The 25,691-nt window shown below is 37.5% G+C and overlaps 1 protein-coding gene across 1 annotated transcript in view; it reads right to left on the bottom strand.

The window, feature by feature from the left end:
- LOC140142226 (uncharacterized) overlaps positions 1-25,691 on the bottom strand; it is a 113,589-nt gene that overhangs the window by 13,780 nt on the left and 74,118 nt on the right. The window contains exons 24-36 of the mRNA XM_072164193.1: positions 23,832-23,922; positions 22,945-23,169; positions 21,818-21,928; positions 20,055-20,321; positions 9,992-10,177; positions 8,496-8,662; positions 5,505-5,685; positions 4,425-4,550; positions 3,368-3,493; positions 2,728-2,850; positions 1,889-2,005; positions 865-1,113; positions 358-480 (exon numbers count right to left, since the gene is read on the bottom strand). Of these exons, the coding sequence (XP_072020294.1) occupies positions 358-480; positions 865-1,113; positions 1,889-2,005; positions 2,728-2,850; positions 3,368-3,493; positions 4,425-4,550; positions 5,505-5,685; positions 8,496-8,662; positions 9,992-10,177; positions 20,055-20,321; positions 21,818-21,928; positions 22,945-23,169; positions 23,832-23,922 (2,092 nt within the window). The remainder of the gene's footprint in view (positions 1-357; positions 481-864; positions 1,114-1,888; positions 2,006-2,727; positions 2,851-3,367; positions 3,494-4,424; positions 4,551-5,504; positions 5,686-8,495; positions 8,663-9,991; positions 10,178-20,054; positions 20,322-21,817; positions 21,929-22,944; positions 23,170-23,831; positions 23,923-25,691) is intronic.

The following is a 25,691-nucleotide window of genomic DNA, read 5'->3' as shown; positions in this document are numbered from 1 at the left end:
CAAAGTGCTGTAATTACGCTGCCTGGTGAATCATCACATAATCAGGTCGCATCAAATCCGCACTTAGATTGTAACATTTGATAACCAAACAACTAATCACCGATTTTGAAAGCAGGAGGAAACTGGAGATCCCGGAGAAAACCTGCGAGAGTGAGCATGGATCATGGATAAACCAAGTGCATCCCCATACAGTCTTTAGGCACAGCCGAGGCTTCAACCCGGGACCTCAGTGGTGCAAGGCGAGGGAACAACCGCTGCACCAACTTGCTCTCCTCATATTTGGTGCTACATGTAATGCTGCAAACTCATTTCCACAGTTATCCTCACAAACAAACAAGCAAACAAACAAACTCTTACCATTACATGCAGCATTGTCGTTACTCAGTTGAAATCCATCATAGCAGTCACAGTCGTATCCTGGTGCTGTATTAGCACACACTTGTTCACAGTCATCAATTTGTTTTTCACACTCATCAATATCTGAACAAAGAGAAAAACAAAAGGAACTGAAATATCTAACTTGCTCTTCCACACAGCTTTACGATGGTATACTGACTTCTTGACAACTATATTAATAGCTCCCTCTTATTATTTTCTCTTATTTTAGCAGTTAGCCATACCTTTCATTATTTCAAGTACATGTTGTACCAAAGAATCCTTCCTGACAATTACACATACAGTCAGTCTACACTGAAGTACAAAGTACAGACGCGGACGCACACATTGTGCCGACTTTGAAGGCATGCATACCTGCAGCAGAGACGCAGCACTGCGCACTGTTTACGCGCGCGTTGTCACTTTGTACTTCGGAGTGGACAAACTGTAGCTCCCATCTGTACAGTTGATATTTCGTTTAATACCAACCTGTGCAGCTTAATCCATCTCCAATAAACCCATCTTGACAACTACACTTATAGCTGCCCTCTGTATTAGTACAGTCAGCCCTTGAGTGACATTCTGCCGTCCCTGCATTACACTCGTTAACATCAGAGCATCCGACGCCATTGCCTTCCCAGCCAGCATTGCAGGTACACTCAAATGAGCCTTCTTCATTCTTACATGAAGCCATTTCATCACAGTTGTTTGTGTCTGCGCCTAGGCATTCATCGATATCTGTAGGGAGAAATGCATGGCTAGTTATTACCTTAGAGTGTTTAAGGGTAGTGATATTTTTTTATATGATGTCCAAGCAAAGCAGTACCTCACCAAGAAACCAAAAAAACACTCCACTAAAATGAGCCATCCTGGACAAGTCTATAGAGCCTTAGTCACGGTTTTTGCTTATTATCTCAAAACAGCAATATGCCAGTTGGTTCCTTTTGTCATTGGGGCAGTATACGTATTGCATCAATTCAAGACATGCATCATTACTTCTGCTAAATCATAATCATTTATTTTTATATTGTATGTATTTTAGATTTATATCGTTCATGTACTTGGGATGCACTTATTTTCTTTCATACTTGTTATTGATGTTTTGTATACATTTTAAATATCATGTTATTTTGTAAATATTCTGTAATAATGTTGTAAATATCATTGTATGAGGGCCTGCTTGGAAAGCAGTGCTTGCCACTGAAGTAGTTTAAATCCCTCAATAAAGATTTCACAAATCAAATCAAACTATACTTTCAAATTAATGACATTAGTATAAAACAAGTTGATGATAAATATATGCTTGTGTTATACTCCTTCAATGCAACCAGTGCATCATGCAATCAAAGAATTTCAAATTACACCCAGCCTGTAAGTATGGTGCACAAACAGTATTTAGTTCCAAATGTATTCCTGGCAAATCACAAATACTGATAATTTTCCTTCATGGCAGAATAAAGATGGTGGATACTTGGGATTCTCCATTATATATTTCTGTGGATTTAAGTAATACCTGTGCAAGTGACACCATCGCCATAGTAACCACTTTTGCACTGGCAGACGTAGGATCCAGGAGAATTGATGCATTCTGCTATGTTAGCACAAGGGTAAGTTAAACACTCATCAGTATCTGAAAGGGAAAGACATTAAAAACTTAAATACACTACAAAGATTAACTAGATTTTACCTTTAATTTATATAGTACACATTTTCAAACTAAGTTCCTTGCGTCATTTATTTCCAACAAATAAACACGTTATGTGCGAACTTCCATTTGAAATACCCACTCCTGTTGTGAAACATATATAGGTAAAGCCATATGCAGGGAAGTATGGTTTTCAAAATAATTAACCCTAGACAATTCCATTTGAAAAACATACTCCCTCTGTGGAAGCGTTTCTTAAATCTTCCACAGGTATTTATGGCAGTACACTACGAATGAGCCGTAAAGTCGGCAAATTGTATTCTGAGTTACAGTGTAAAATGTGCATGAAGGTCCTATTCATAGGTACCTCAATTTAGGGCGACATCTTTCTCATTTGATAGCGCGAGTCAAACACTGTTTAAACCAATCAATAATCCTATTGCTGAAGAAGATAATAGTCTTCTCCCTATTTCTATAGAATCCTTAAATATAGCTCTAATCTTTATCCTGAGCCATAAGTCACAAGCAGCAATTGTCCTAAGGTTGATTTGAAGTCAACTCCCAGCGACTTGCCGCTTTGGGCAAAACAGTGGAGTGATCGATGTATCAGAAAAACGCTGCTTGCCAATGGTCACCGCTAGCGTTGATAACCAGATAGCATAGTGATTTTCATTGGTATCATACATGTGAACATATAGCTGACTTACCCAGACACACACCATCAACCTTTTCATAGCCATCATTACATGGACACTCATAGGATCCTACTGTATTGCTACATGTAGCATTGCCATCACACTCATTGGTATCAGACATGTGAACATAGCTGACTTACTAAGACACACACCATCAACCTTTTCATAGCCATTATTACATGGACACTCATAGGATCCTACTGTATTGCTACATGTAGCATTGTCATCACACTCATTGGTATTAGACATGTTGACATAGCTGACTTACCAAGACACACACCATCAACCTTTTCATAGCCATCATTACATGGACACTCATAGGATCCTACTGTATTGCTACATGTAGCATTGTCATCACACTCATTGGTATTAGACATGTGAACATAGCTGACTTTCCCAGACACACACCATCAACCTCTTCATAGCCATTAGTACATGGACACTCATAGGATCCTATTGTATTGCTACATGTAGCATTGTCATCACACTCATTGGTATTAGACATGTGAACATAGCTGACTTACCCAGACACACACCATCAACCTCTTCATAGCCATTAGTACATGGACACTCATAGGATCCTATTGTATTGCTACATGTAGCATTGTCATCACACTCATTGGTATTAGACATGTTGACATAGCTGACTTACCAAGACACACACCATCAACCTCTTCATAGCCATTATTACATGGACACTCATAGGATCCTATTGTATTGCTACATGTAGCATTGTCATCACACTCATTGGTATCAAATTCCAGACACTCATCAATATCTGAAAATATAATAAATGGTCATTGTAAAAAAACAGTTAATGATATTGTGAGCTATGCCAAATCGGCACTGCATATACCTTTACATATGTGATACGATCTGGTCCATGGGGGCCAAAGGAGGCATTTTTGAAAATTGAGTTACTGCAATTATTACATTATACATACAAGAGTCTATCATTTACTGAAAACTCCAAATGTCTAGCATACTTGGTTCTAAAGCTATGAAGTTTTTTGATATCTATTTTCTTATGTATTTTATTGTTTTTGTACTCCATATTTTTACCTTTATCTCAGTTTCAAATGTTCCGCCTTTGGCCCCCATGGACCAGATCGTGTCATGTGATGTGATCAAGCAAAATCAGTCTGAAGTTGGGCATATTCAATTTTCATTTTTCAATTTTTTAAATTAATTGTAGCATTCTTAAACAAATGTACTTCATATTTAGAAAATATATTCAAAATAGTTTAGAGAATCACAATAATATCGCATTTCAATATCTAATTCCCATACAGGGTGTTCAAAAAAATCAAAGTACAGTGAATAATTTTGGTACCTGTAGGCGTACATGCACAACCTGAATTTCTGACACAATGTAATGTACACAACAGAGGTAAATATACAGAAGTAATTTTTTTACAATAATCAAGTAGAACATTTATATTAAACAATTATAAAGTCAACAATAAGAATGTAAATATACAGGGTGTAACATTGAATAATCACAAACATCAGGGTGTTCAGAAGACCAAACCCATTTGTTCATGATGGATTTTAGCAAAACTATATATAGGAATAAGAAGACAAAATGATTTATCAAAATGTGACAGCACCACCTTTTTTAGGGTCCCAGTATAAAAAGCATGACTATATGTAGTTGATAGCCTTCATTGCATAGCTGCCTTCTGTCATATATTATAAATTATACATACCAATACAAGCCTTGTTGTCTATATACAGTTGATAGCCTTCATTGCATGAGCACTCATAGCTGCCTAGAGTATTATCACATGTCTGGTTACAGTCGTTGGCAATTTCATCAGCACATTCATTGAAATCTATGCAGACAAAAATGTTTACAAATACAAGGAAAATAAAACATGCTGCAAATATGACTTTTCATGTTTTTAACCTTATGGTCACTCTAAGGTTGTCAGACAAATGTTTATGAAAAGTTCCACGATCTAATTATTCTCCGGGAGACCGTGCTTTTTCTACTGTTGCACCAAAACTTTGGAACTCACTTTCCTATAATCTGAGACAATCAATTTCTGTTGATCAGTTCAAATCTGGACTCAAGACTTTATTATTCAATGCTGCGTATGTCAAGTAATGTTTGATTTATCATGCTTATATACTGCTCTGTATTTTGTTTTACATGTACAAGTATCATAAGGATTTTTTGGTTCATGTTGATTGTATTTTGTTTGAAATTGTATAGAGCTAACAATTTGGATAGTTGATTTGTTTTATTCAGCTATACCTTTTGCTAACTTTGTTTTCATGTATTCTTGCTTGTATCTGTTTTTGTGCCTTGGATTAGATTTAATTTTCTAGATAAATGGCACATTATATATGCTTATTTATTATTATTATTATTATTTAGCATATTACAAAAAGTGACTTAACCTAGAGTACTCATTATGTATTTTTTCATAAATGCATCATAAATGATTTTGCTATGCAAATTACATCACTATTATTGCCTTGTATAATTGTACTGATAATAAACTGCTCGCTGGTTTGCTGGTTCCTTCTTCAATCTTGTAAAGTTGATCAATGCATTCTTGAATGTGATCCTACAAAATCTCTTGAGAAGCCCACTTTTTACAGAATGAATGTGGAACAATTGAACCCTGGGGGCATTTGGTGACCAGTATATGTAGCAATTGCTCGGGTAAAATAAAAGTAGGCCTACTAATATGGGTATAGTTATATTTGGTGCATGTATGGTGTCTCTTTAATCTCGAACAGAGGCAGTTCTAAGTCTTTAATTACTGCTTCCAACTCACCAAAACATGTGAATCCATTACCATCAAGGCCAGGTGGACAACTCCCACATGTTGCATTAACTTCAGGAGGGGGTAGGTCTATACATTGTACACCAGGATAGCAAGGATTCTCTTCACAGCTGTCCAGATCAACAGAGCAGTTACTGCCTGCCCATCCAGGTGTGCAGATACAAGAGACCACCTGTATAAAGTATAAAATGAAAATAACTTTTGTTTTTCAAAAGAAACGAACAACATTGTACTCTAATCAAGCTAATGTCAAAAATACTCAGCAATTATACTTGGGTCATTCCATGTCGAAACAGATTGAGTGTACACCCACCCTCTTGGATTTTGCTCTCCTTTGGCTCAGGGTACCTTTCATGGATCCCTAGGTGAGGTCACAAGAAAAAATTCAAATTCCATTTCGTTTATGAATGGCGGGCAATCAAAGTTTGGCGACCTCGACCAAAATTGTGAATTTAAGGGGTCCAAATGACAAAGTGCTCTCTTTGAGGGGCACTTTCTTCTTAATTGAATCAGTTGTGATCCTCTTTTTGAATGTGGTCACTCACTGGCTGTGTCTGAAATACCTAATGCCAAAAAAGATAGATTTCGGAATTTCGTTTGGGATTTCAGAGGGGTCAAAATCAACACTTCGTACTGTTCAATCAAATTATCTTGATTTTGAAGGACCCATGATAATGTCACAGTGCACTTATAAGTCCTAATTATGTTCAGAATGGATTAACCATATGCCAATGTCTATGAGCAATTAAAAAAAGAGAAATTTCTAGACCCTACATAATTTTAGGCCACCCCTAAAGTGGTTCAGCCACAAATGGCACTTAAAAGTCGGCAAATTTTGACCCCTAATAACTTTAGGTGTACACCAGATATGAATTTCTAGTCTTTTGCATCTGAAAGAATGTAGTTTAATGTTACTAGGAACATAAGATTTGTTTTGTATTTTTTGTGTTTTAGTATTAAGTTGACGCTTTCAAAAATAGTCATTTTTGCCTAACATACCATGCATACAGGATACGGTACAAAATGCCAATTTTAGTATGATATTTTTTTATATTTTTGATCACTTTACATGCTTTATAGCCATTTGTATTATTTATCCTGATATTTCAAGTTGCTCTTGAGTCAAGTAATAAGAAAAAACTACTTTCTAATCCTCTGTATGGATTTTTAAGGGGTCAAAAATGCACTTCCTGGCAACGATGCACATGCAAAGTACAGGTTATGGGGTCAAATTTTCAGAATGCTCCCAATTATGTCAAGTAATATATCAAATTACTCAGTATGGTCATGAGGATTCCAAAATGTATAGTTTGTTATGTGTCAGACCTTTCAGGAGGGCGCTATGAAAAAATGTTCATAGGTCAACGACCTTTTGAAAGTATCAAAACACAAAAAATACAAAACAAATCTTATGTTCCTAGTAACATTAGACTACATTCTTTCAGATGCAAAAGACTAGAAATTCATATCTGGTGTACACCTAAAGTTATTAGGTGTCAAAACTTGCCGATTTTAAGCGCCATTTGTGGCTGAACCACTTTAGGGGGCCTAAAATTCTGTAGGGGTCTAGAAATTTCTCTTTTTTGAATTGCTCATAGACATTGGCACATGGTTAATCCATTCTGAACATAATTAGGACCTATAAGTGCACTGTGGCATTATCATGGGTCCTTCAAAATCAAAGATAATTTGATTGAACAGTATGAAGTGCTGATTTTGACCCCCTCTGAAATCCCAACGAAATTCCTAAATCAATCTTTTTTGGCATTAGGCATTTCAGACACAGCCAGTGAGTGACCACATTCAAAAAAGAGGGTCACAACTGATTTAATTAAGAAGAAAATGCCTCTCAAAGAGAGCGCTTTGTCATTTGGACACCTTAAATTCCCAATTTTGGTCAAGGTCGCCAAACTTAGATGGCCCGCCATTTGGAAACCAAATTGAATTTGAATTTTTTTCTTGTGACCTCACCTAGGGGTCCATGAAAGGTACCCCTGAGCCAAAGGAGAGCATAATCCAAGAGGGTGGGTGTACACTCAGTCTGTTTTGACATGGACTGACCCACTTGTAAATCAACTGTTTCAACTATTTTACACTTTTATGAGGATCACTAGCTATAGAAGCCCCAAAAATCAGTTGAAAATGTCCCAATCATCACAGTGACATGTGCCCATTTCACTCCAGATGCATAATTTTGTGAAAAATCATGTGAAATCTGCACCATGTATTTTAGGATTAGGGTTTAGGGTAGCACACTGTCTCAGTGCTGTCAGAATATAATTCTCACGACACAATGTCTACATACTACAAACTCATCAATAGTAAGGTAGCTTAAGGTGGTGCTTCACTTGCTACTAAAGCTGAAGGGCTGTGTATTTGAGGGCATCATGATCAGAAGAACCAAACTAATTAAGCTTATAGGTGTTTAGGGTCAGGGCTATAATAATCATGGCATTTTGCAGAAAGGTTATAGAGCATGCGAACCCAGACCATTGTCTGAAATAGGGAACAAGATTAACGTTATGGAGCTCTTCCTAACTGTGCAACAGAACTATGGCATAGTGTGGAGTCAATGAGCTCCTTAACTGATAATAGATTCTGTACAACAAGCAGTGGCATTAGAGGGGAGGGGCAAAAGGTCTAGCCCCCATGTGGTATGCTGGTTGCTCTGATATTTTTAGATTTGTAAGCATTTTTATACTCTTTAGCCCAGTTTTGTCAAATTTTGCCCCCTTGAAAGTTGCCTTTCCCCGCCCCCTTTCCGCCCTCTGAAAAAACCTAGCTATGCCACTGACAACAAGGAGATTATTCAATTATGTGGTGGGTAATCAATTATGTCCCCACTGAATTACGCCATCAAGAAAGGAAAGTTTGGGAAGAATATATTTGTGAAATGACCCCTAAATAGCATTCTATAGTTACTCCAAATGTGCCAATTATATATGAAAATTTTAGTAAAATTTTAGATTTGTTTAGACTTACTGAAAATGCCGCATCATGTGATGTTGAATTCCAATCGCATTCGCCATCATTCTCACATGAACACAGTTTCAATTTGAAAGACACTGAGGTATTAGCTTTGCCATCACTCACTAACACTGCTAGTTTTACTTGCTCTGTAGAGGTTGGTTTTAAAGACAACTCACCACCTGAAATATAGTAAAAATTACAATTTAAACATACCATAACATTCAGAATTTTATGTTGGTCAATTGTTCCGCAAATTTAATTTTTATGGAGACAGCATACACATTTTCAATGTATATATAGAGTGTGCAAATATCATTTTGGCATGATACATGGATCATTTACCAATTAAGATCCCCGCTGCGATGGCATTATATTCGTGACACGATCTGGTCCATGGAGGCCAAAGGAGGCATTTTAAAGAATTCAGTCACTATGATTATTACCTTATACAAGCATTAGCCTTTACTAAAAACACCAAAGGTCTAGCATAATTGGTTTTAAAGTTATGAAGTTTTGTTTTGTTTTATTTTATTGTTGTTTACTCCATATTTGTGCCTATCTCAATTTCAAATTTGCCACCTTTGGCGTCCATGGACCAGATCACATTATAATTGTACTTTTACTGGGGTTGTAACTATGATAATGTTAGGCTATTATTTTGTCAATAAGAGCTTGCAACAAGACATATTTAACACAAAATTTAGCCTAAACCCTATCCCAGACCAACATACTTTCCTGTTTTGAGTACTTAGTGTGTAAGAGCTGATGTAATATTATCAGATCCCAATCATTTTCACAAACTTTGATGCTTGGCAAAATAAGCATGTTGTTGCAACTTTCATTTGGTATTTCATGTTAAATTTGGAATGTACCGGCTGTCCCAAAGTAAGGTTACATGTTTTATTATTAATGAATGTTAACAAAATATCAATTTCTTTTGATGACATAAGCAATGTACCCTCTCTCTTCCATCTTGGATGCCACCTCTGTCACTTTCAAAGAGGTATTAGAGGGATTTGATGAGACAGGTGCCCTGTTCAATTCTAAGCAAATTAATGCTGTATTGATTACAGATTTATTTGCTTCACTGCATTCATACCCACAAATCTCCTCTCACAATGAATGGAATTTGTCCTGCGTGACATCACTACAGGGTGTATCAAAATGCCTGCTACTTCGGCATTCAACATTAGATCCTCTTGAAATGACTACTATTGATTGTGTAATGACCTTCTATAACAAAAATCAACAAATAAGGTGGATGTTTTACTGCATTTTGATGTGCGTTCTTGGCCATGCTCACTGGATATTGATGAGCACCAATCATTTTGATACACCCTGTCGGTGTCACTGTAGCTGGAACATATAATAATACACCTGTGAATGTCAAGTTCACAACTTGCGTTCTTTGCAATTCAGCTGGTAATGTCCATGCGTAAGGTTAATGTAATGTCCATGCGTAAGGTTAAAGTAATGTACATCTGTGTAAATAATATAAATTCACTTACTGTCACTGATGGTGGCTCCCAGTCCTTCATATGGAAGAGAGTACATGACATCATCCCCATTGGGATCAGCAGCATCTATTTGGAATGAATAGCTGGTATTCACAATGAGACAAAGGACACGGTTATCTTGTAGTGAGTCTGTATTACTTGTCTCGGTAATGTCACTGACGTTTGGTGGGAAGTTATCTGAAAGAAAGATAATTGAGAAAAAGCTGTGTGTACTTCATATGATAGCTAGGCTTAGCCAAACATGTCAGCTTACACAGTATGCTGACATCTTGCATACCTGCCAACCCTAAAACCTCACAAATAGGGACAAATGGGAGAAAAAAATCTGAAAATAGGGACATTCCTGAATTTCCTATACATTACTATAGTCATAATTTTGCAAAAATAGGGACACCTAAAAATCACTCTCTTTTATGCTTTTTGTTTCAGTAAAAATAGGGACAGTCCCTATTAAATAGGGACAGTTGGCAGATATGATCTTGTGATCCTATACCACTGCTGCAGGAAAATGTCATAATGTGCATCTGACTTTTGAAATCTAAACTACGTGACAATTGGCCCAATTTCAAAACCAACAATATGTTCAAAATTGGATTTACTTACTATCACCTCTCTAGAACTAAAAATCTTAGTTTGGTGGTAGGAGGAGGTTATATATAAGATAGATAATTGAGAAAAAAATGAATATGAGAGACAAAAATTAGAATGCATAACTTGCAATTAGTTTTTGTACAAGTCTTTGGGCTTGATTGTTACAGCATATGACAAACACCCCTAAAAACGCATGTTTTTGTCCCCTATTTCTCAAAATTGACCAAATATTAAAACTTGACTTTCATCGCCAGTTGGAACTAACTAAAGGATTAGGATTTTGCTACGTTTCGTTTGGCAAAACAGGGTAATATTTTTTGAATCCCAAAAATTTGGTGCTGTATTTTTCTGGAATAGGTAGTACAAAATGTAACTGCTTATTGTCTCAATTCCCCATACAAGAACTCTGGGCACTGATCCTGGCTGTGATGGTTCATTGTAGTATGTATAGGGTGTGGACGTGGGTTTCTTAGCTGCATGTCCCTGATTGTTGCTAAATGGTTTATGGTGCATCTTTGGGCACAGTGGTCAGCAAATTCCTGTAAATTGTGCTGAGACTTGCAGTGAGTTAATGCTTGTGTGCAGCACACTATAAATCACTGCCCTTCTTTATACAGGGTGAGTCAAAAAAAGTGCAATAGGGAAAAGAATCCATTTTTATTTAAGAACCGAGATGAAATTTTTAGGTTTTAAAACATTTTATAAATAACATATCCATTAGTGATCTTGTGTGAAAAAATCAAGAAATTAGCATTTACTGTTTTGTTTGTATGACACATTTTGTAGCGATACCCAATTTTTACCCCCAAATGAAATAAGGCACATTTTACTCAAAAGTTTTTGCTGGCATATCCGTCAGGAGTATCTCCATTTATTTGTAAACCAGACTTGGATTTTACATCCAATAAAATACGGACCCAAAGGGTACCGTTCCAATACATCAAACTTGGCTTAACTTTTCAAGAGAAAATTTCTCAAGAGAAGTTTACATACATTTATTGAGTCAATCCTTTAATATAAATTCCTTAGAAAAGTGCATATACATTAATCCTACTTTCCTGAAGCCGGAAACATTCAGGAAAGTAATCTGGATATTTGACATATTTCGTTCAACTTCTCATGCACTATTTCTCAAATTTATTAGTTACGAATTATTACTATTTGTAAACACTTATGCAATTACCTATGGTGATCCAATTCTTTTCATATAATTGGATTCAAGATAAAATTTGTGGCCCTGTCCCTTTTTTACCGCCACAATTTTTGACCTGGATAGTCTTACTTTCCCCGTAAATACAGAGTCTGTTCCCATCTACACACTGTCCGCTCACCCGTAAGATACGGGGCCCTCCCAGGAATTTCCTGAGCCAATTCCTAAATTACTCACCCGTGAAGATACGGGGCCCTCCCGTAATTTCCGAGCCCATGCCTACATTACTTATCCGTAAAAAGTACGGAGCCTCTCCGAACAAAGCGTGGCCCAACTTCTCACAGAGAAGTTAACCCAACTTTATTCCTTGTATAAGATACAGGCCCTCCAGGGAATTTCCCCGGGCCCTTTTGCACACACACAAGTGTGGCCCAATCTTCTCTTATCATAGAGAAGTTAACCAAAATTAATTCCTTGAAAGTTACATAAATGAATGCAATGAAGAAATGAATGACTGAATGAAAATGAATGAGTTGAATATGAGTTAATTCCTTGTACAATACATAAATGCATGAAAGAAATGAATGAATGAAAATGAATTAATGAATGAATATGGGGCCCTCCAGGGTATTACCCCGAGCCCTTTTGCACACACGCAAGTGTGGCCCCACTTCTTGTGTCGCAAAGAAGTTAACACAAATTCCTCGTGAAGATACGGGGCCCTCCGGGAATTTCCTTGGCCCTTTTGCCCACATGCAAGTGTAGCCCAACTTCTCTTTTTGCAGAAGTTAACCCAAATTAATTCCTCAGAAGATACTGGGGCCCTCCAGGAATTTCCTTGGCCCTTTTGCACACACACACAAGTGTGGCCCAACTCTTCTTCTTGCAGAGAAGTTAACCCAAATTAATTTCTTGTAAGATACAGGGCCCTCCAGGGTATTCTCGAGCCCTTTCCACACTCGGCAAGTGTGGCCCAACTTCTTAAAAAGAAGTTAACAGCAATGTATTAACCGGCTAGCTACAGAGCCCTTTTTAAAGGGATTTCCTGAACGCCTAGATCTGTATACCCAAATGCGCCTAACCTCTCCAAGAGAAGTTAAAATGTGCACTTCTTGAATCCTCTCCCTTGGTCAGCTACCGCCCTCTTCCTGGTAATTTGCCCATGCCCAGTAGCTACCATTAAAATGCAGACTGCAATACCCCTTAGGTCTATGTACCTCTATATCCCGTATGATATGGAAGCCTTCCTAGCCAACTACTGCTCCTAAGTAACTGTCCACAAAGGTATTGAATACTGGGATATGACCTAATTTTTTGGGTGTGGTGGGTGGGAAAATTTTCTTCACATTGGAGACCAAACCTACTCCTTTCCATGACAGATAGCAAATGTGCCTAATCCCTGACCAACTGGGCAGTATCACAAGGCTATTGACCACTTCCCATTGGCTACTTCAAACAATAGTCACTAAACCCATTGGCTCTTGCATAAAGCCATTACTATGCAACCAATCAATAAATCAATCATATTGATTTGTCCAAGCACAAGCTTGGGCCAGGGATAGTCTATTTCACAGGGGGTAAATTTGTTTATGGTATAGATACAATAAACTTTATTACCCCCAAATGAAATAAGGCACATTTTACTCAAAAGTTTTTGCTGGCATATCCGTCAGGAGTATCTCCATTTATTTGTAAACCAGACTTGGATTTTACATCCAATAAAATACGGACCCAAAGGGTACCGTTCCAATACATCAAACTTGGCTTAACTTTTCAAGAGAAAATTTCTCAAGAGAAGTTTACATACATTTATTGAGTCAATCCTTTAATATAAATTCCTTAGAAAAGTGCATATACATTAATCCTACTTTCCTGAAGCCGGAAACATTCAGGAAAGTAATCTGGTTATTTGACATATTTCGTTCAACTTCTCATGCACTATTTCTCAAATTTATTAGTTCTAATTATTACTATTTGTAAACACTTATGCAATTACCTATGGTGATCCAATTCTTTTCATATAATTGGATTCAAGATAAAATTTGTGGCCCTGTCCCTTTTTTACCGTAAACAAATTTATGGCACAGAAATTTGCCCAACCTTTTTTTTTTTTTTTTTTTTTTTTTCAATTGTGATTTATGAACCCTAGCTATCCCTTTTGACAGCTTAATTCCCCAGGCTTATTAACACCGGTAAAAACCCTTACAGAAATCACTTGAAAATGTGCTCCTTGATGTCATTGACAAACACAAGGATATTTGAGATTTAATGTATCTCAAATTTTACAAGACACCTTTAAACAATACACCTTTTGTGTATAAGGAAGAGGTACAAGCTGCACACAGTATATATATTGCCGAATAATAGCCAAACCTGTGCCTATTTTTGTTTGTGCACCGAGTTTATCCTCCCCCTATGTACAACATGTACTATACTTGTACATAGGCTTACTTATTAAGGCCTTGGGCCTAAGAAAAACAATCTTGGTAGCAGCGGGCTACTAAAAACTCGAAAACTCCTCTATTTAATAGTATTTTTGGGAGAAAAATTGAGAAGGTAGGATGACCCCTGGCTTACTACCCCATGGCACCCTGGTGATTGAATTCCTCCTATTATGAAACAACACCCATGCAATTTCCACCCTTGATCATTGATACATGCTGGTGACTTAAAGGCTTGCGCAACAGCTTATCCTAAGCTTCCACTGACGCCCCGACCTGAGCCAGTGCGATCCACTCCTGATGACATAACAAGCAAAATGCTGTTTTCGTCACTTCGCAGAAGGCACTCAAATGGATATATTTTTATTCACTGATTAATTAGCTGGGCAAATATTTCCAAATGTGCCCAGTACTATACTACTGCCCAGGAAGTGCAGTGAAGTAAATTAACTCCATAACACAGTGATCGTTGTAAGGGCGTGCTCAATGTATATAATAAACGATAGAAACGGCAAGAACATACTAGCGAGATTGCTACTTGCAGTGCCTAACTCAATAATTAAAAAACCAATATGGCAACTTTGCTTTGGCTGCCAACTTCGTGCCAAGCCAACCCATTTTGCATACCAGTATCTATGCCCAGTACTACTGCCCAGGAAATGAAGTAAAGTAAATTGACTCCATAACTCCATAACAGTGATCAATGTATAATAGTCATATAATAAACGATAGAAATGACATGAACATACTAGCGAGTTAGGCTACCTGCGGTGCCTAACTCAATAATTACACACAATATGGCAACTTTGCTTTGGCTGCCAAGCCAATGCATTTTGCATGTACCAGTATCTATATATTATCTATCATTTGTTCCCAGAGAATGAGATTATCGGCCATTGTAACGATATAATTAATGGCATTCAATGGTCATATATATTGCTCAGACAACATCATATCATTGGCAAGCTAATATTTTGAGAATGAAAATAAGACTTAAAATTTATATTCTGCAAAAAAACCCAACTTAAGTGATGAGTTCATTCAAACGAGACAGATTTGACCTAGAAAGAGGTTGACGTCATGAAATGACTGTGCCTGCTTTGCCAAAAGGGACTATAAACATTCCCAATGCACATAATGTATACTGTTGTTCACAGACAAAACCTCTGAATTAAGTATTACAAATTTTCTTCTTATATATTTGCCAATTGCGATCTTCCAATTCATATGTTTATCAATATCATAATAAATATTTGGGCTGATAAAATTTAAAAAATAATTACAGCGTGATCAATCTGAGACTAGCATATAAATCGTGTTAAGTCCACAAACTCGTGTACCTGATTTCCCTGTGCAATATTGCAATGCTATAGTTATTATAGTTTCAGTTGGATGAAATATTACAAAGCAAACGCATAGTAACAATACTGTGTGAGGCTTTGTTTCCGAAATGAGAACAAAATAGTCTGCATATTATTATGCAGCATTGTTATGGTAAATATTAGTACAACTCATTGTTGCCGCAACCATGTTGCTAATGTCAAACTTGTCAAAGTGATTGTGATTGTGTTACACAAGTATTCAATGAGAGCATGATATAGTGTCCGCTTCATTTACTTACGTCGTCAGCCGGCTACCTTGAAAATTAATTTCGCTTCAAATGGGGGACGAACACGTACGAACTTCGCCCACACAATTTCTCTTTTTTCAGGAGGAACATGCATAAAAAGTTGCAACAAGTGTCAACTTGTAATTTAATAATTATTCTCCTCGAATAGAGATGAACTTGTTTTTGCAATAGACGTGCCCTTAAAATACATAATGTCCGCATTGTACACTGAAAGTGTTCCCGTCCCACTTCGTCTTGTCCTGCCAAAATCTTGCTTCGGATATATCATTAGATGTGGTATAAATGGTCCAAATAATGTCCAGAACGTATTATATCATTCTTTATATCATCCATGTCACATAGCCTCCATTATTAACTGCGAGCATCAATATGTTGATTCAACCTGAAATAAATCAGAAAAAGAAAACAGAAACTGGGAAGCAACTTGCCGGTCAACCTTACCGCTATGCGAAATTCCTATTTCATTTCGCTGTTGCTACACAAAATTCCTTATCCTACTAACGAGAGGGACGGGAATTTCCTGATGAAATGCTGATATGCTTCCAACTTCCCGAAATCTTGTGCATTCTCCGGTGCATTGTTAAGTTTCAATGGGATCATTCTCCAAGCCTCATGAATACCAACATTGAATGACCTCCCATTGATCCCCAAGTGACTACTTCACTTGATGTTACTACCCAAATCCTGTCGCTTTCCCCATTTCCCTGTCTTACGTACTGGACTCCGGATGACCATGAGTAAAGCCAACATCTTGAACATTTTAACCTCCTATGCTACGTGCCTCTTTTTACCAAGCTCCGTAAACACCTGATACTATTATCTATTGCCTGAATCTGCTGGAACCCCTTTTATCGAGTTGCATGACCATCTGACCTTTATACAATGTCTTCAGGTGACCCTGTTAAGCCTGACCCAAGAAATTATGACTTTGACTGCTCCTCTATTTCCCCAAGTTCCATGCAAACTCCTTGAGCCTTATATCTTATTTGCTCTCCAATTACCTCAAATTCCAATCCCATATTTTCCAACAATCTGTACCTTCTAACCTACATTATGACCTTGAACTTATGAACCATGAATGCTGAGAAAAGAAATTAGGCTCATCATGCTTCACCCTGACTGAACATAATCATTAGGGAGGAGTGACCCACCACAAGCTTCAAAAGTCATAAAATGAAATACCATGCAATTGTTATCCAGTATTGCACAACTGAAATCCAACAGTTGGATTACCAATATAATCTATTTCATGATCCTGCGACAACCTATGGCGATCTGACCCCGAATAATCCAAAACTACAATGTAACCCTAACCAAATTTCATGAACCTACAAAATCTATAGGCCCTACCAGTTTGAACCCTGATGACCCCGGATTTACCATGACGCTTTTTGTCCAGTTTCCGTGGTCACCCCAAAATTTCATGAACCACCGACCCTCTACCTCTGACCTCTTTTTGCCCTGTTGGGTGATCGCTCTGCAAATTTATTTTGAATTCATTCAACAAAGGAAAAAAAATTTCTCCCCTTGAAAAAGGGTATTTATATGATCACATGCACCCTGTCAATCTTATAAATGCATATAATTACCTATTACATTCACCATAGATTTTAAATACCGGTGCATTAACTAATCTGGTAATGTGGCAGTGGCACCCCTTTTAAATTTTTCCTTGCCCAGTTCTCCAAAACCCTGGCTCCAAGGCACCCCTTTTATTGAAGGCACAAACCTCACCCTAGCCAAAATGTTTGATTACCAAACCAATATAAAATTTTTATTTACTATATATGGTCTGGGTGCCCTCACATCTTACCTAGTCAAGTACTTCATTGTCTGATATATTCTTTCTACCTGACAGTATGAATTACTCATGGCACAAATAATTTGCCCAATATTTATTTGTACGTTATCCGACATGAGCCCATCCCGGGTTGATTGTCTGACCAATTCTCCCTACCTGACACACACCATGACTTATTCATGCCCCCAATAATTTGTCCATTATTTTATTTGAGATCTCATTCAATTTTTTGATCCAGTGGATCACATGAGCAACTAATTAATTATTCCTGAATTCTGACAAACAATTATCGCATCAGCGGTGGCACCTGCACCTTTTTTATTTTTGCCACGCCCATGTTTTCCAAGGCCTCTCCCTAGCCAGTTCGTTTACCCAACCAATTTCCCTACCTAAACCGTCTGAATTATACAGGATACTTATATCTTTTAACTTTACTTAAAATTTGCTCACCCCGTTTTGACGTCCATGTCCAAGCAAGTATCCATGTACATAATCACAGTTGTAACCGGTGTTTGCCCAGCTGGCCTTCCCAAATTGCAATACTTGATCCCAACACGCAGATTTCGCCATCATCCGACAGTGATCAACAAATCGATCCCACTCATTGCTGTGACTCGCTGCTAGCTGCTGCATGGATGCTCGACTGGGGTTTCATTTACACCTCCATATAATTCCATTTCTGCTGAAAGATTCAGCATTCGTAATTAACAGCCTTGATTGCTGCAGATTTTGCTGGATGAGCGATGTCTTGCCTTCCCGATCGGTTCAAAATTCTGCACCCCTAAATTTCAAAAATCCATCAAGGTGCTAAATATTTTGTGTTCCCATGATGGCTGCCATATTCCTATCATCAGTGTTTCTAGATACTGGTTGCTGACATATTTTGCGATTATGCTTCCTTCGTTTAGAATAATTTATAGCTATTTCTAACCACCTCTGATTATATCATTATAAAAGCAAATACTATTTCCTTGAAAAGAATAAGTTCCCTTCCATGGAAATAATTCTGTGTTAGAAAAATTTTCTTCACATTGGAGACCAAACCTACTCCTTTCCATGACAGATAGCAAATGTGCCTAATCCCTGACCAACTGGGCAGTATCACAAGGCTATTGACCACTTCCCATTGGCTACTTCAAACAATAGTCACTAAACCCATTGGCTCTTGCATAAAGCCATTACTATGCAACCAATCAATAAATCAATCATATTGATTTGTCCAAGCACAAGCTTGGACCAGGGTTAGTCTATTTCACAGGGGGTAAATTTGTTTATGGTATAGATACAATAAACTTTATAATGTTTGTCCAAGAGACATCTAAAATTTGAATATCAGCCCACTCTGTGTAAGGTTGATTTGGAACAACTGTATTTTTCTTAACCTCGTTGTTGGCATTGAAATAAAATGATGCACCCAAAGTGTTATTGCCCTTGGTCTTGTGTAAGGGGAAGAAACATTATTTGTTGTTATTTTTATTTTCCCTTTACTTTAAAGATGTTTATTCTCTATCAAAAACATATAAATTTGTAGGCGGGTTTTTCAAATGTCAAAATGAAATGCGCGCAAATTGAAGTGGAGTGAATTACAAAATATCCAGTAAGTTGGACATATTGGGATTTAAAAACTGGAGTTGGAGTCGAGTGAGGTATGAAGGACTTAAAGTAATGTTAGAAAGTTTGTTTGAACAGAAAAAAGAAATTAAAATACTGCAAAAATTAACCTTATTCAAGTTAAAGTCAGTTCAGAGCTGGTGCCTTTATTGTGCATTGTGCGCTCTCATTCAAAATACATGGTACCTCGTGGACAAATAATGGAATTGGGTATCGCAGCAAAAGGACTCATAAAAATTAAACGGTAGTAGCGAGTCACTTCATTTTTTCACAGAGGGTGACTATTGAGTGTGGCATTTATAGAAATTTTCAATAATGGGAAAGTTCACCTTGGTTCTTACATAAATATTGATTCTTTGCTCTATTGCACTTTTTTTGACTCACCCTGTATAACTTGTGAAAATGAAGCAACCGGCCATGTTTCGCTGTTGCAACAACACACCAACAATTTTGCACAGTACTTTTCCCACTGTGACACGGTTCAACAACATAATGCCAAACAAAGCTAATCATATGAGTTGAAATCCAAAAGCACGCCTAGAATCAAACATTGGTTCAGACAACTGTGAGTGCATCAGCATGAGGCGCATAGTGCAGAGCCAAGAAGAGTCGCTTAAACACCGACATCGAGGCGCTAGCTTCTTGGCTTGTGGATATGGGTATTATGGCGTATAGTAGTATAGCTATGAAGCTATCATTTGTGCGGAAATCTCTGGAGACCTAAACTCGACTGCGGAGAACTGAAAGTTGCAGTTACGAACCACCTACAGCATATGTTACAATGAAAAAATGCACCCAAAAAACGTTGGCTCTAAGATAAATTTACTTACTCAAATTGCTCACAAGTTCTTGAAACATTTCATCTGTCTTTGCCGTGTTGGCTCCTATCTCTGTGCTATTCGTTGCCAAGGCATCAAACAAACACTCAGTATTCTCCATTCCACAGACTTCATAAGCTTGTGCTAAGAATTCTGTGCCATCATATATCACCAGGAGTTCATCGAGGAATTTCGGGACATAATCTTTGTCGTTGTACGTATCCCAATCACCGCCCTCTTGGGAGTGACTGAACAGGGATGTGTCAGCTGTGGTTCTCCCTGTAAAGAGATAAATATTCATGAATCAGAGAGCACTATTATAGTCTGTATACCTTCCTCGAGTCAGTAAATTAAATATTGTTTTTATGATGAGAAGTATATGAAAGTATACATTATTTGATTTTACTGACTCAAGGAAAGTATATGGACCATAGTCAAAACAAGGATTTCCTTGAGTATGGAGTAGTATGGAATAGTTAGCCCTCTCCTGGTCTAAGATAAAAACTGCAGGGCAAAGGAAGTTGATTTTGTTTTTGTGCATTAACGTTGGTTTCAAATAATACCAACAATGCAATCAAACTTATACTTACAGGCACTACAAGCTATAAAATATCGAAATGAACACAACAAAGAATTTTAGTCATCACAATAACAGAGGAATTACTGACACCTTTTCCCCCTTATTTGCAAACTAGAATTTCTGACAGGCTAAAATATTTCCCATATCATCAAGCACAACATCCAGTATGGCTTTCAATATCGGCTACTTGTAAATAAAATTCAAGAGTCAATACCATCAGTGACCAGAGGGACATAAAGTGATCATATACCAAAACGTGCTTTATTTAACTCACAGGGATGTAAAAGGCATCAAACAAAAAAAAGAGGAAAATTACCTAAAATGCTGAAAAACAGTGTAAAATCAGGGTAAAAATGCCAAATATGGGCTAAAAATTAAAGAAAACATGTAAATTTTGGCAATAAAAAAACTGAAATCACCTTAAAAGCTGAACTCTCACACCCCTGAATATAGTATTTATTTATGGGAACGTTTTTTCTTGCATCGCATATCGGCATTTTGCATTGGCATTGTCATACTGTGCAGTAATTCAAGCCAGCAAGTCTTCAATTCAGTAACTTAGTCAGTAATTTATTAAAGAGGTTTCAGTTCCTTAAGTTTTAAAACTAGTCAAGAAAGGCTTTCACCGATTCAGTGAATAAACACTTCTTTTTCATGGGCCTAGGCCATGATCGGCTGTGACCAAACATAGCCTTGGCTATAAGCTGTAAGCTTATTAAATTGTTGGGCTAAGCTAATAGGATTCAGAAATATTTGTATGTGTTTTATGTGGAGCATGTGTGGCCGAGTGGATAAGGCTCATAATCCATAGGTTGCGAGTTCGAACCACTTTCGTGTCAACATGTTGTGTCCTTGGGCAAGGTACTTTATCCTCATTGCCTACAGGGGATGGGGTGGGGTTGGGCAAATTGCATTGTGTCTGTTCAGGGGTGTTTAATGTAAATTCTAGCAGTTTGACCTGCGGGTCACCATTAGAGTTTGAAATAAAAAACAAAAACAAACCTAAAATTGTAGGCCCCACCTCGGGTAGGTATTTTGCACCATTTCCCTCATGAGCAGTCAATATTTCTATACTATTCATGCTATTTTAGTATCAAAACTTTGCTGTTTCAGTCATATTTTAATTGCAAAACAGAAACAATGTTTGTGTGGAGAGCGAGCGGAATCAAACATTCACTCATGATTTTGAACTTACACGTCTCTCCATAATCAAATATTTCTCGTTCTGTGAGATTCTCCCCAGCTGGTTCCAGCATACTGCCATTTGGAAACACAAAGTCATCAGTGTCACTCCCGCTGTAAACACCTAGAAAAAATATAAATACAAAGGAATAAGGTATTTATCATTAATATGGTACTGAATGATGATGATGGCAATTCGCTGTAGAGTCATGTAATAATCAGATTAACTACCATACCAATAGATGAATACAATTTTTGAATATACCGGCCTGCACTACAAGCAGGTTAAACTCATCACCTGTGTATGTCTGCAATCATAGATTGAATACAATACTGCTCTTTTCAAAGATACTAAAATCTTACAGGTGCGAGTGATCAGCATGATATGGTTGAGGTACCGCATGAATGTACCAGTGAAGTGCAATATATTACAAATTGTATTCATCTCTTGCTATGGTAGTTAATCATGTTACATCATCACTTCTACTGCAAATATGTTTTAACTTAACAGAAAAAAATCAACCCAAATTGAAAGGCAAGTTTGTCAAGAAAAACAAAAAATAAGTGTAACACATATATCAAGCTTGTCTGACATCTTAGATGTGGGGCATATAAAACTGTACATAGCTGCCAAAATTCAGGACCTTAATATATAGTAACGGGGATGAGGGAGGACAAGCAGGGGGGTAAGACATCTTTCAAGGGAGTAAAATGTGAATAAAATGGTCAAAAAAGAGCTGAAAAGTACAAAAAAGGCACATACATCTTAATTATCTGGGCAGACAGCATCCCATGGAGGAAGACAAGAGCAGGGGTAGGACTTCTCACAGGGAGACAGCTTCCCCAAACTTGCCCCCCTGGCTATGCCATTGTAACACCAGCTCCATCACTAAGCAACTCTCTGCCAAGCAATAGCACTCTTCGGCAATCTGATTTGACTGAATCATTTCAGCTCTTGTGAACAATAAATTGTTAAAATTGTCAACATTCAATTTTTGGGTCAAACCATGCAAAGTAAAAATTGTAGAGTTACAAGAAGAAAAGTGTCTTATACATTCCGTAAAGACCATTTACTAAGCCTACAAAATATAGGTCCTAACATTATAGTCCTTATACCACTCACAATTTGCCACAACTTACCCATAAGTCCACTGGTAATATTCAAGTCCTTAAGCTCTGGTGGTACTTCCACAACGATATCCAGCATGCCTAACTTCACACCAGCTATCACAGTAAAGTCTACATCAGTTTGATTATCACCTGGTAATGTGGTAGACCAGCGAGCTGCAATACGTCCACCGCTGCTGTTTGTAGGCGCTGTGTTATCAATGGTAACACTGCTGTCTGCTTCGTCTAAGTAAGAGTCTTAATTAGAAATTAAAATATTCAGATTATCAATCGATTGCTTGCCACATTAGGGAATTTCATGTGTCAATAATGACCACTACCAACAAAACATATGGTCAACTAATTTAGCTTAATTTATGGGAATGCAGAAATCTGGGAAGTGCGTTTCCTTTAGGTCATGACCAAGCTTTAAAGGCAAGATCAAAGCAATCACAATTTGGTGAAAGTCTAGAACAGGGCTCCGCAAATAGCGGCGCCAAGACGCCACTTGTGGCGCCGCCATGGCTTCCCAAGTGGCGCAAGCAGCACTGTTTGGATTTTTAAAAAAATATTGAAAAAAAATCAAAATTAAATCAAACCCCTTGATCAAACTTACTTAAAATAGTACCAAATGTTGCACCAAATGGCATCATTTGCACGTCAAATTTCAAAAAATCGATAGCTTCAGAGGGGGGGGGACAATTTCCAACTTCTCAAATCACATAAAATTCCATTCAATCGTGAATTTCTTGATCAATCCAATTTGGTTTTACACAAATATGATATCAAATTGCAGCTAACAAAATGCTCTAAACACTCATATCAATAATTTTATTACTAAACACTAATAAGGGCTCAAAGTTATAGCAACTCAAAGTAGTGAAGACTTTCTATTTTTGATGTGTTTACAATTCACTTACCCCCTTCTTTCAGCATTGTGGCATTGACAACATCGGTACCATTCACAACAGTCACAAACTCTGTCCGGTTTTCATTCAGGATAAATTCAACCTAATTAAATGGGATTTTAATCTGTTAGGTTATTACACAGTATTCAATGGAAAAGTTGCACTTTCTATGCAGAATTTTCTCTTATTCTAAACTTGCAGAGAGTTAAAATAATACCAGATGAAACAAGATGATATAGATGCCAAATTACCCAAAATTCAATTTTATAAGTTGCCCCAGAGACTTTTCTTGTTTTAGTGCACTAAATTGTAAATACCTTTGAAATGGCAGTACGCCCTTGAAACTGACTGTTACAATTGGGTGGGCACAACACGATCACTGACTATCACTGACCAAATATGTCAAATGACACTCACAGGGTCAAAGGACATGCAGGGGTCATGGCCTGGGGGTTAAAAATGGGATTTCAGCTCAAAATGCTTCTTCTTGCACAAAAAGTGTAGGACAGTGATGCCACTTGCATTGTTATATTACCCAGTGTCTATAGGGTGTTTACAAACTTGGGGTCAAAGGTCATTAAGAGGTCACTTCTGGTCTTTGACAAAACACCTTCAAATTTCAAAATGCATCGCCTGTCACAAATAACACAGCAAAGTGATGCCACTTGCACACCATATAGACCACTTTACATCATTGTTTATCAACAAAGGCGAGGATTGGTCTGTCGATATGCCCGAACGAACCGCTTCACTGTTCAATGGCTTTCTTGTACTATATGAAATGTGGTGGGAGATTTAAAATACACATGCCCTGAGCAGACTACGATGCGCACACACACTGCAGGGCAAAGAACAATGGAAAGTACCATAATGCGTGCGCATACTGCCGGGCAATGACGTCACATGTCAAGTGGTCTATACCATGCATTGACATTAGCATTAGTCTATAGGGTGTTCACAGATTTGGGGTCAAAGATCATAGGGAGTCACAGCACGACTGTGTTCGTGTTCGTGATCTTAAACCACAGCATTTCTAATTTGGTGTTATAACCCCTTATTCAATACTTTTCTGTTGCCAGCACTTTGGTTGGACAATCAATACAGATATTACACAGATTCTCTTATATCCAGATTTTTCTTCACCTACCCAGTCAGTGCTTGGTCTCATCAATGCCAGATAACCTAGGATTGGACTGTAGTTTGATTTAGGAAGTTATTTTTGCCAAGTAATTTTATGAAAAGTTGCCGGTTGCAAAATTTGCAAACATTCCATGCCGAACACAAAGATTCCAGTGTGTGAATGTAAGAACATTTATATGCACAGACAGACAGGCAATAGCTGCCACTAATATGCACAGACAGGCAATAGCTGCCACTTTCATTATTTAATTAAAAAACTGCATATTACACTACCATATTCTTATTGCAGGCACCTGCATAGGTACACTGTCACCAATTAAGGTACATAGGTGGTTCTGTGCAGTACCAGGAGAGTACCAGTGTAGTATCAGCACATCCCAGTACCATTGTTGGTGGGTCCTGCAGTAACAGCAATGGTACTGTGTAGGTACTCTGTGTGCCCGGGGGGGCCACTCAAGTATGATAGTGTACGCATGCGTGACCAAATTTTCTTTAAACACCCCTAAACGAGTTTTACCCTACCAGCAAATTTTGGCCCTTAATAAGGTAATTTAATATAAAATTTACCTCAAATGAGTTTTTTGGCTAGTAAAAATGAAAAAATGTACCCTTTTTGGACTCGTAATTTACCAAAAATTTGAAAAGGTACCCTAAACAAGTTGTTCAGCTTCAGAGAACTACCCTTATTCTTGAAAATCAGTGTTTTGCCTAAAAAAACACCCCCTTTTCCTT

This window comes from Amphiura filiformis, chromosome 20, assembly GCF_039555335.1.
Source record: "Amphiura filiformis chromosome 20, Afil_fr2py, whole genome shotgun sequence".
NCBI classification, from domain to species: domain Eukaryota; kingdom Metazoa; phylum Echinodermata; class Ophiuroidea; order Amphilepidida; family Amphiuridae; genus Amphiura; species Amphiura filiformis.
Note: the sequence above shows the minus strand (reverse complement) of the source record. Positions and strands in the feature narration are given on the sequence as shown.